Source organism: Simochromis diagramma, unplaced genomic scaffold (assembly GCF_900408965.1).
Source record: "Simochromis diagramma unplaced genomic scaffold, fSimDia1.1 OVJJ01000421.1, whole genome shotgun sequence".
Classification (NCBI taxonomy): domain Eukaryota; kingdom Metazoa; phylum Chordata; class Actinopteri; order Cichliformes; family Cichlidae; genus Simochromis; species Simochromis diagramma.
The window spans coordinates 1721109-1732907 of record NW_024387250.1 but is presented as its reverse complement, the minus strand read 5'-3'; the positions used below and the strand labels follow the sequence as shown (position 1 = coordinate 1732907).

The following is an 11799-nucleotide window of genomic DNA, read 5'->3' as shown; positions in this document are numbered from 1 at the left end:
TAATTATAACCCTTTCCTTTTTATCACAGGTACTATTTACTTTTTAACATAAAGTAATGACTTTGGTTTGCAGTATGGTTTCCCCTGATGACTTAAAATCAGTCTAAGCATCGAAGCATTTAGTACCTCACTAACTAGAGTAGTGCCAAAACTGCAGTGAGTTTTCTTTCCCTTCTGTTTTCTTTTTTCTTCTTGCTTTTTTTGTTTTTTTTAGATATACTGTTTGCTTAATTAAAGACAATAAAATGAAAAAATGTTTTTAACAAAAATCTGCATATGAGCGTTTTCTTTTTTTGTCACATTTTTATCGGGATATTATATCAGATACTGGACCAAAATTTAAAAAAAAAAAAAAAAAATCAAAGTGTGCAGCATTAGCTTCAGTGTTGATATTTTTAGAACTTGTTTGTTCCAACATGCAGAACACTTGATCCCTGCTCACAGTGTTTCAGCTCTTTACAGAGGGGTTTGTGACCCTGCTTGAAGTATTGTCCGTGAAAAGCGGGAAAAATAATAATTAATGCTCATATTTGTATTTGTCATATTGATCATGCTGAATGACACCTTTAAAAAATTATATACATTTTTGTAATAAATTTTAAAAATTTAAACAGTTTTTGTTGAAATCAGTCTAAATAGATACAAGATAAATAGTAGTTAATAGTTATATATTTATATGTGTATAATTTTTTGTTTTTTCACGTCCTTGGCAGAGACTGTTTAAATAGGGGGGCGCCATTTTTCGCATAAACTATAATACGTTACCATGGTGAAAGCAAAAAAAAAATAAAATAAATTGCTGCGGTAATATATTTGACGTGTCGGATAATGGCGCTTCTGTCAAATTTCAAATGTTTGAAATAAATCCCGCAAATTCTCCTTTCTTACTCCGCCAGCTGATTCCCAGTGAGGGAAGCGTTTCTATAGACGGACTACTTGAATGCAGTGGTTATGCTCATGCCCGGATACGTAGACGGTGACTTCATACTCATTTTTCAGTGCACGTCCAGTGGCCGTCGCTCCTCTATTTGAATGGATTTATCGTAAAGAAAAGAAACAAGCTGCCATCTACGTGTTCGCGCTGATTTACACAGACATGTAAGGAAACGTGAAGATTATCGATTCTTTCCGACGGACTGTTGCGTTTAGGTGAGCTGCTAAAATACATTTTTCCTTCTTTGTTTCCGAAGCAGCGGTGCGTTCACTATCGCACTGCCTTAAAAATGATGAAGATGGGCTGTATGAAATAATGAGGATCGCACGATCTAGTACAGGTAGTGTGCTATATTTTCTAAGCATTAGTGAATCCTGGATTGTGCAGCCCGTTAAAGCCTTAAAACCAACATTTGTTTTGATATTCAGAGATTTTTCTTTCTTTCTTTTTTTTTTTATTAAGCAGACGCTGCTGTGTGTGTGTGTGAGAGAGAGAGAGTTAAAGGGGGATGATGGGGAGGTAAGGTAATTGGCCAAATGCAGTGGTGCATAGCCTATTATACCCGTGTCTAACGTTTCTGATCAAATTGTAAGTTATCCATCCATTTCTCCTCATTATCATTATAACTGTATTGAAGACAAGCCCATAGAGCTGATTGTATTAATATTCTTTGTCGTTTTCTACCAAGGTGGCAGCAATGGTGGAAGCATGTGCTCCTTCCTCTTAGAGGAATAATACTGAAATTGATGAATGTGGAGTCGCTCTAAATCATCAGAGTACAATGAACACCACTCTTACACCCTCGGACCTGGTGGATGTGCCAAGACTGCAGACCTTCAATGGCACCCTGGGTAACCAGACCCCCTCGGGCTGGGCCGTGATCCACACTGCTACCTTGACTTTTTGTTCCCTCCTCCTCATCTTTATCTTCTTCCTGGGCTCTTATGGGAATCTTGTGGTGTTCCTGTCTTTTTTCGACCCGGCGTTTCGCAAGTTCCGCACCAACTTTGACTTCATGATCCTCAACCTGTCCTTCTGTGACTTGTTCATTTGTTGCGTGACCGCTCCCATGTTTGCGCTGGTGCTCTTCCTGGATGCAGGCGGAGGGGATGGCGTGTCAAAGAGTTTCTGCTTCGCCTTCCACTTGACCAGTTCGGGCTTCATCATCATGTCCCTGGAGACGGTGGCTGTCATTGCTTTGCACAGACTCCGCATGGTTTTGGGACAGCAGCCCAACCGCACTGCTTCCTTCCCCTGCACGCTGGCCCTGACCGCCTTGCTGTGGACATCCAGCTTCACATTGGCTGCTCTCCTCACCATGCGCGCATACCCACGCAAAGATGGACCCTGCTTGCCCCACTTTGGCCTGGGGAGTGGGCAGGCCAGGGTCGTGTTGTACGTCTACCTGGCAGTTTTTGCCTTTTGTGTTGCTGTGGTGTCTGTGTCGTATCTGATGATTGCTCAGACCCTGAGGAAGAACGCACAAGTAAGGAAATGCCCAATCATCACTGTAGATGCCACCTGCCCTCCACCCCCACCACCTCTCATTGCAGCAGGCTTTGAAAGCATGCAGTGTGCCGTTCAAGGCCCCTCTCTGTACCGTAACCAGACTTACAACAAACTGCAGAATGTACAAACGCACGCCTATGCCAACAGGACAAACCAGCCGGTGGTTCCAGGGGCCGCCCAAGGAGCCACCTGCTGTCAGCTGGTCTCCACAGTCAACTTAGCCACAGCCAAAGACTCCAAGGCAGTTGTCACCTGTGTAGTTATAGTGTTCTCTGTGTTACTCTGCTGTCTGCCGATGGGAGTTTCACTGGCACAGGATGTTTTGTCACCAGAAAGCAGCTTTGCACATTACCAGTTCGAACTGTGTGGCTTTGTGCTCATTTTTCTCAAATCAGGCATCAATCCATTTGTGTACTCGCGCAACAGTGCAGGCCTCCGCCGCCGCGTACTGTGCTGCATTCAGTGGGCCGCACTTGGATTTCTGTGCTGCAAGCAAAAGACACGCCTGCACGCAATGGGGAAGGGGAGCCTGGAAGTCAATCGCAATAAATCCTCCCATCACGAGACCAACTCGGCCTACGTGCTGTCACCTAAGCCACAGAAGAGGCTGGTAGACCAGGCTTGTGGACCCAGTCATTCCCGGGATTGCGCTGGCAGTCCCAGGGCGACTGGTACACGCAAACCTCGCCTCCCAAGCACCTCTACACCCATCAACACCCGGATTGAGCCCTACTACAGTATATACAACAGCAGTCCCTCAGCAGGGCCCAGCTCCCCCACCAGCCTACAGCCTATCAGCTCTCAGACATTTGCCTTTGCCAAGTCCTATGTAGCCATGCACTACCACACTCACCAAGATGCTCTGCAGGACTTTGAAAGCACCTCAGTGCACCAGATTCCCGTGCCCTCGGTATAGTCAAAGAACAGAAAGCTTTGGACAATCTCTCCATGATGTTAAATCCAATGTGAATCAAAGGAGGAATGTGTAAACAGGCCATTTTTATGTCTTTGGACTCAGTATTAACATTTTGTTCTCTCCTACAGTAGAAAGATGTTGCGATTTTGTGACTGGAGAAATGACAAGAACCAGAATTACAGTATAAACTTTGCCTTTGAAACTGAAATGAGAAACAGATTTAGAATAAAAGTTTATGTTCCAGCAAGTTATCTATTGATATTGAATTGATTTATTGAGGTTTTCACTGAACCCAAAGTCACCAGTTGCTAGTTTCAATCCCAGTTCCTCTCTGGCTGGAGATAGGAGTGAAACCAGCTTCTTCAGCATCAGGCCACTATGAAACCCCATACGGCTGTCAGTGGTACGTGGTTGCACCTGGATAGACTCTCTTCTCAAGAGAAAAAAAAAAAGAGTGAGCCTCATACATTTTTTTTTTTTTTTTTTAAAAATCCACAATAAATAACTGGCAAGTACCAATGTAATGTCTGTGAGATCTACACCTGTTACTGTGCTGTTACTATAATTACACATAGCATCAGCGCCCTCTGGCGGCCGAATAAATAAAACTAAATTCTACACTTAACTTACTTGATCAGGGGTGTCAAACCTCAGGCCCAGGGCCTGGAATCAGCCTGCTAAAGACTCCAATCCAGCCCCACTGGACAGATTTGAAAAAATGTAGAGAAAGGCACAAGTTTTGGGGCTTTTAGCTGTTTTTTTCACAAGTTTAACAGCTTCATTTTTACTGATTTAAAAACCTCCCATATAACCACTCAAGCTACACCAAACAAATTCGGTTATTAAAAAATAAATGACAGAAAACTTCCTGTGCTTTTCATTATCTACTATAAAAATGTGTTACACACAGGATACATTGCGTATCCATTGGTCAGATGGATGCATTTCTTCTGTAGTTGAACACATTTATGTAAAAGCCATTCAATTACTACAGTAGAATTTCTTTATCAAGTAGAAAAAACTGACACTTTCTGTTGAAGTTGCACTTTATTTTTATATTTAGATACCTTGAGGATTAAATGTGGTCTTGAAATGGTCCAACCCACTTAAAATCAAAGCGGGCAGTTTGAGTTAGATATCCCTGAACTACATATTTCCCTAATGTCTTAAATCTACTCTTTTCTGTGGTAATGGAAAACTAAAATAAGGTTTCATGTTTTGATTTTTTTAATTCTTTGCTGTAAATGCATTGGTTTTTATTCCAGAGATACAGCAGTAGTCGGATCCCAGTGTGCATCTTCATAAAACCACAAAACAAACCTTTTAAATGAACCTGCACACACTCTGTACATCCTACAACCTTACACTCACTTTTATTGTTATTCCACAGCAATCTCTAATGCATAAGTTACACTCACACAGCACACAGTCTCCCTGCTGTGAAGCATTTTCAGATGTTTTTCATATCTACAAGTAAAAAAGTGCCACAGTCAAGCAGCTAATCAATCCATATCTCTCTCTCTCTCTCACTCACACACACACACACACACAAAACCACTATGAATATTGTTAATTCCCCTGATGATTCGTCACTCCTTTTCTTGCAATCAATTATCACAAAGTGAAGCATAGATATGAAGTTCAAGCAATAACTCCACTGCTTGAATTTGATTTAAGTTAGAGTCGGGCTGATGTAGCGTCACCCATCGCACAGGTCATGGGAGTTTGGGCGGGGCCTGTTCTCCCTGGGCTACATGAGGTCCAGCCTCAGGATTGAGTTTATTCTCAGTTTTGGCTTGTAGCGCAGTCTTAAGGGCATCTTGTTTACTAAGTGTCCTCGTTCTTTATGTCCTCCGTGCGCCGCTGCTGTTCCAGTAAAACTCCGCCAGTTTAACTGGAGAGTGACAGAAGCCCATATTCATCAGCAGTGTCAAGAATCCTGCATATGACCGGTGACTCAACCTACAGAAAAAAAAAAAAAAGCCATCTTGAATATGGTGCCTTTCATTTAGGATGATATGCCTGCACAACGCCAGTATAGTTAGATAATTAAATCAGTGTTTAGATCAGTGCCATTTCCTTTGTCAAATCTACAGGAAGTACTGCAAATATTTGCAAATATCTAGGCATGTTTATAATAATTCCTAATTAAAGAAACCAAAAGTTATATATTTTAACTTGTCACAGAGAAAAGGCATGAAGGGAACAACATAACACCAAGATTGGCTCATGTACATCAAATTTATCCATGCAGTTAAACAATCTGCAGTTTCTTCTTTATATTTATCCCTAAAACTGATATAAATGTGTTTTACAAAGGACTAAACCTTCACATAAGATTCATAATGTTACTAAGCAAATTCTACTGTTTTCTTTTTTTTTGCCACTCTGGAGTGAAACATAAACTTACCCCAAGGACATACTGACAAGTCTGAGGCTCCAGCATATAGACAGTGACAGCATGGGGAGACTCAGACTCCTTACATCTGACAGAGAGAAGAGAAATGATACGAGTGAATCAAAATGGGAAACACTGACAACTTAGTCTTACTCATCCGTGGACTCGGGCTGATGTGCTCCACTCTTCATCCCCTAGTTCTAGGTAACTGTTCACTCACTTGAGCTTGACGATGACCTGTCTGGGCTTCCCTGTCAGGTCACACACATCACCGTGGCCATAGAAGTGGGAAACCAACCTATTGTGGAGTAAAGGGGAAAAGAAAAAGTAGTGGGTGGATATTTTTGTATCCCGTTTACAGCGATTAGTGTTCAAAAATCTGAAAGGCCTACTTGACTTTCTGCACTCCGTCCTCTCTGAGCTGGAGGGATCGGGCGACGTTCTTCTTGGCCCAGTCGAGGTGTTCATCTGCATTCCAGTTCCCCACCACTACAATGTTCTTCCCTTGCTCTTTATCCTACAACACAAAGAAAAGATAATCTGGCTGTTACAGAAAATACTCTCGCTTACTGCTTTACAGCCAGCGTACAATCTAAAAAGGTACTAGAAGTGCATTTGATTATTTACTTTTTCCACGTTTGAATTCACTCGCTTACCTCATGGTACTGATGGACGTGCCTTCCGTAACAGAATTCATATTTCCACCATCCTACACCCTGAAACGCACATGTTAAGATGATTAGTGGTCACTGAGCAGTTTATGCATCAGTGCTCAGCTTCCAACACATAAACGCGCCTCACCCCGTGCAGACAGTACGAGCCACTCAGGAACTCCTTAATTAGCTGTTCGTCTGTCAGGCGAGAGATGTGCGTGGTACCAACAGTGACCTGAGACTGCCCTCCGACGGTCATGGGTTTGTGGGTGGAGGTGAAGGCTTCTTCTCTCACTGCTGACGTCTCCTCCTATGACATATCACAAATGTAAATAAGCCACGTTTCGTGTGCTCAGGTGATCACCGTTTACCTTTGCACGTCTTACCTCTCTGGGCTCAGATGTGGCACCGAAAGGTGGTTTAAGCTGCTCCTCTTGTTCTTTGTCCAACTGGGCGAGCCGCTGAGGCCGCAGAGGGGAGCCCGCCAGAGCCTGGCAGAAGATGGCGTTCACCGGGGAGGATTTGAACCTGCGAACAAGTGACGTGAGCAGGTGAATATTATAGTATTTATTGGGAAATATATGAAAAATAAAAAGTCTCAGTTTGAGTTTTTCCTTTAAAATGTTGTCTTTATACAACTTTCAGTTAAATATGAGGTTAAAATTATCTGCAAATCATTGCAGTCTGCTTTAAAAGACAAGCTACACCTTACTGTTTTACAGCAGCCAAAAACAGGCTTTAACTAAACAGCTCAGTGCCCCCCTAGTTAACACAGTCACCTAAACTGCTAAACATCTGCAGTTAAAGACCGAGAGGAGAAACAAATCCCGGGGGACGTTGCATCAAAACAGCATCTGTTGCAAGAATTTTGCATGATATTTAAAACATGCGGATCCATCAGCAGCCAAATAAAAGGCTATAACAAAACAGCTCTTCTTTTGTTTTGTGTGCTATTAAAGCATTTTTCTATTTGCTGGTGCTTTCTTAATTTGCAGCGAGTTTGACCTCTCAGGGCCACCGTCTAAATATAATAAGACAAACTAACAAACAAACTAAATACAGGTGTCGCGCTCTATTAAAGTGTAACCATCTTAACAGATCTTACCTGTATTTTGGGTGTGCACAAAGCAGAGGCGTCAGCACCACCACCTCATATTCGCAGGTGGTGACCTCAGCGACAGACAAGATCTCGTGCTTGGCCTCCGGATGGCAGACGTACAGCACGGCTGTGGAACGAGGCTCGTCCTGTTTCAGCAAACACGGAGTCCCGTTTCCCATCTCCACTGAGTAGTAGGGAGTCAGCTGACCTTCAATGTTCTTAGTGGGCACCTGACGTTAGAAAAAGGGGAAGGCAACAGGAAAGATATGTGAGACTGAAAAACTAGACTGGCAGATTTGCTTGGTTACTCAGTAGAATACTTGCTTTGGTTTCGGACGGTTTGACGCTGTCTGTCTTCTCAGCTTGATCTGAAAAGAAAAAAAGAAAAAGAAAAGAAAGGCCAAATATGATTAACGTTCAATTTAAAAAAAAAAAAAAAGCAGTGTAAGATATACATATATATAGAAACTTACCTGTCTCTGTTGATTGGCTCTTTTGAGCCATATTTCCCAAGAAGTATTCTTGTACACTGATCTTCTGTGGAAACATGCAAGCTTAGCGAACCGTAACGAGTGCATATTTTCCATTCCAGTCTAAAAATATTTCAAATAACTCAAAGCACTGACCTGAGAAGTCTCCTTCTCTTCATGGTACTGCCTTACATGTTTTCCATGGCATACTTCGTACGTCCAGTACGACTCAATCTGCATTGGTATAAATATATGCTCAGCAATACACTCAAACAACATGATTTTTGTCATGCTCTGCTACTATAGTGTGACTGTGACTATAAACTGCATGCAGTTTCAGTCTCTGTGTGGAGGAATATGAGATGAAAACAGAAAAGCCTCACCCTGTAGGAGCAGCTGCTTCGTTTGAATAGCGACTCGAGCAGTTCACCTGGACTGGGCCCGCCGTACTCCTTTTCATCATCCTGCAGCACCAAACAAATGCAACAAGAGTGATGAGAGACAGGAGATAACACATGCTTTTTTTTTAACTCTAGGAAAGGAGGGAAACTGAAACCTTTATTAAAGGCTTATTTAGCATTTTGTAACTGATGTTTTAGCATACCCTCCTATTAGGTTGTATTGGTCTTCATTCAAGGCAGAATTACAGACACAAATATTTCAGCAACCTTTTATCGCTTAACACAGCTCTATAGTGCTTCTTCTATGAGGGTTGCTGTGTCACGGCACAGTTACATAGTCTCTGGTTTCGAATATAAAAAGATAAAACAGTCAGTGCTTTCCACATAATCCCTTAGAATCAGATGATTTTTTTTGGCACAATGCTTTTAGTATGTTTAATGAAACCACGCAAAATTTTGTCTTCACACCATGAAGATTTTCTGCGTCACAGGCTCTCAAGATACAAAGGGGTCGGTGGACAAGCTGCACTTTTTATTGCCTTTTTTCCCCCCTTCAAGATTTTTTTGAGCCCTTATTATTGAGTAAGTACCACAGTGAGTTCTTTTAGTTCAGCACAAACTTTCCCATAGGCAGCAGTGAGAATCGGTAACACAGGATAAGTCACAGTTTTTGTCGTTTGCACCAACGTGACAACAATGACGCAGAGTAACAGGAACAAGCTCTCGCACCTCGGATGTTCTGCCTGTTTTATGATAATTTACTAGAGATAAATATAAAAAAAAATCTATTAGCAAACAATGCTGTTCACATGTTGTATGTAACAGTTTGGACATATCACATTGATCAAACAACTTCAGGTCCTGAAGAATTCTGTGGAATGACTCACACTTTTTAACGCAACTGTATCACAATTTATCTTTTTTCCTCACATCTGCAGGCAGGTTATGATCACCTGTGCAGAAACAACACAAAATTGCTCCGTGCCTAGCTCTGCTAGTGCAAATTAGTTCAGTGGCAAGCTCTCATAACTCTTTAGATAAACAGCTGTGCCATTCCCAGAGTGTTAGGAGTGCTCACCTCCTCTCCAGCCGTCAGTGAAGGGAGGAGACATTTGTACTTCTCCTTCTCTGTTGTGGTCAAGATGACAAAGTCTTCCTCACTGTAAAGTGCACCTGAAGTTGGCTGCGGGCGGGAGATAAACATCTATTACTTCAACTCAGGTCTTGTGTGACAGAAAGAGAAAGAAGTCTAAAACAAACGCACGATAAAGTGACATTTACGTCTCCTGATCCCGTTAGGGCAGATGAGTTTCTTTAGTGACACTAAAAGAGGAGACATACCAGCGTAAATTCAGCGCCAGGCCAGGTGATTTTGAAAGGGATTTCGTCTGTGAATGAGGGATAGCCTCCTCTGTTGGCTGAAACGCCGCTGCAGACCTCCAGCAGCCCCCCGACTAACGCCAACAGCAGCCCCGCCATCATCTCTCCTTCCCCGGCTGCTGAGCTCCTACAGCCCGCTCTTCATGTACGGAGAAAATGGATTAAAAGCTGCCACAAAGGCTGAGGAAGTCTATTTAACAGACCTAAGATATAACACGACCGTGAAAGACGGATGTCAATACGGTTAAAAAAAAAATACACAGGAAGTAAACTGCCACGTCGTGTTCCGGCTGCGCTTTGGGCTGAAAAAGAAGCAGCGCCACCTGGCTGCGATACTTGGCATGGACACACAGCTAGATCCAAATGACAGCAGAGATGTTCATTTCTCTTTCTTATTCAACAGCGAGTAGCACTTTATAATATAGAGCAACAATCCAACAGTTTATTATTATTATTATTATTATTATTATTATTATTATTATTATTATTATTATTATTATTATTGATATTTTACAGGAAAGGAGACACAAATAATACTGGAATCAGCTTTAAATGGTTCACAAGTAAATGTAAATACTGCGTGCTTACAGTAGGAAAACACTATTCTTTAGACTAAAATACCTGAAGTTTCACACTACTTCAAATTACACAGTTATGTACTGCTTATGTATTACTTAAAATTACTTACAATATAATTTGTGTAACTTTGCATGTAAAATACCCAGAAACTATTCACTGCTTAAAATTACTTGGACTATAATTACTTTTTCACTCTTGCAAAAATCTTAACTGTTACTTCCATCTTCTAGCATATCACCAGGGAAGCATTTGTAGGTAAACATAATTACAATGTAATTTTAGGTACATTGAAATTACATTCTTAGTCATGTGTCATATTATAAAATGCTACTCAACAGTTATATTAGGCTTTTGTTTTTTTATGATCCCACTTTCTATCCCAAGACCATAACAAAACTTCAAATATAATTAAGCCCTGATAAAATATTTCCATATCCCAGTCTATTATGCACACTAAAATGAAAGTCAAGTCAAGTTTAATGCCAAACATTTGTAACCAGGCTATAACAATTGCAATAATGTCTCTAAACTCTTTTCATTAGTGAGGTAGTGTAAATTAATCTTCCACTTGACGTGAAACAAGGCTTGTATAGTGACTACATAGTCATTGTAAAAGATAACGTTATGCTGCGTAGCATGAGCCCAAATACATTTTATTTGTATTTTTATTGAAGATTACAAATTATTACCAATACTTTGCAGTTTTGTAGTAATCACATGATTATTTTGCTGAACCTTAAATCAAAAATAATATAAATGGATGATAAGGCATTTATGAACAGTAAAACATATGATCTGAATCTGGTCTTTCACAAGAAGATGAAGTGGCTTCATGCAAGTCCTTTTATTAACCATTAGCATGGATGATGTATACCTATGCGGTGAAAAAGTATTCGTGTTCTTCCTGATTTCTTTCTCTTTTTTGAGGAATATTTGTCACACTTACATGTTCCAGATCATCAAACTACTTTTGATATTGGACAAAGATACTCAGAGTAAATACAAAATTCTGTTTTTAAATGTTGATTTTCATTTTTAAGGGAAAAAGCTATCCAAATCTACCTGGCCCTGTGTAAACCTCTAGATGTTTCTTTAGATCGTGGGATGTTGTGTTGCTTTTTGAGATCTTTTAGCCTGCTTTAGTTTGTCAGACAGGTTGTACTGAAGTGATTTTGTGGTCCATTAGGTCTGGCAGTAATCAGGCTTCAGCGTGGCAGGTGAAATCAGCTTTCTAAAAAAATGTGGTTACAGTTAATTCACGATGTAAGAAGGGGTCATCCACATAAGGCCAGTAGGTTTGTAGGTCATTACGTAAAAACTGCACTTTGTATTTACTTGGAATGTCTAATATTAGATTGATAGTTCGATATATGTAAGTATGGCAAATGCGCAAAAGAAGGGAGCAAATATACTTTTTTGCAGCACTGTAGATATATTTCCAAGGTTATGATGTGGACATG

General features: G+C 40.9%; 2 protein-coding genes across 4 annotated transcripts; one reads left to right on the top strand and one right to left on the bottom strand.

The window, feature by feature from the left end:
• Positions 1-90: 90 nt before the first annotated feature.
• On the top strand, positions 91-3841 carry gpr75 (G protein-coupled receptor 75). 2 transcript variants are annotated; one of them, XM_040002027.1, is made up of 2 exons: positions 91-1149; positions 1623-3841. In XM_040002027.1, the coding sequence occupies exon 2, from the start codon at positions 1716-1718 to the stop codon at positions 3357-3359; it is 1644 nt and encodes a 547-aa protein (XP_039857961.1). In that variant the 5' UTR covers positions 91-1149; positions 1623-1715; the 3' UTR covers positions 3360-3841. The 2 variants fall into 2 exon arrangements, with proteins under 2 accessions (XP_039857961.1, XP_039857963.1); XM_040002029.1 differs by having other exon boundaries at positions 91-1274.
• A 546-nt stretch (positions 3842-4387) lies between these two features.
• On the bottom strand, positions 4388-10022 carry erlec1 (endoplasmic reticulum lectin 1). Of its 2 annotated transcripts, none has more exons than XM_040002031.1 (14): positions 9722-10022; positions 9459-9563; positions 8363-8443; positions 8136-8213; positions 7983-8043; positions 7834-7877; positions 7516-7739; positions 6797-6938; positions 6559-6720; positions 6414-6473; positions 6150-6274; positions 5978-6055; positions 5770-5845; positions 4388-5321 (listed from the first exon to the last, which is right to left on the bottom strand). In XM_040002031.1, exons 1-14 carry the CDS (start codon positions 9860-9862, stop codon positions 5250-5252), a joined length of 1449 nt encoding a protein of 482 aa, XP_039857965.1. In that variant the 5' UTR covers positions 9863-10022; the 3' UTR covers positions 4388-5249. The 2 variants fall into 2 exon arrangements, with proteins under 2 accessions (XP_039857965.1, XP_039857964.1); XM_040002030.1 differs by having other exon boundaries at positions 7983-8046; positions 9722-10021.
• Between the last annotated feature and the right edge of the window lie 1777 nt (positions 10023-11799).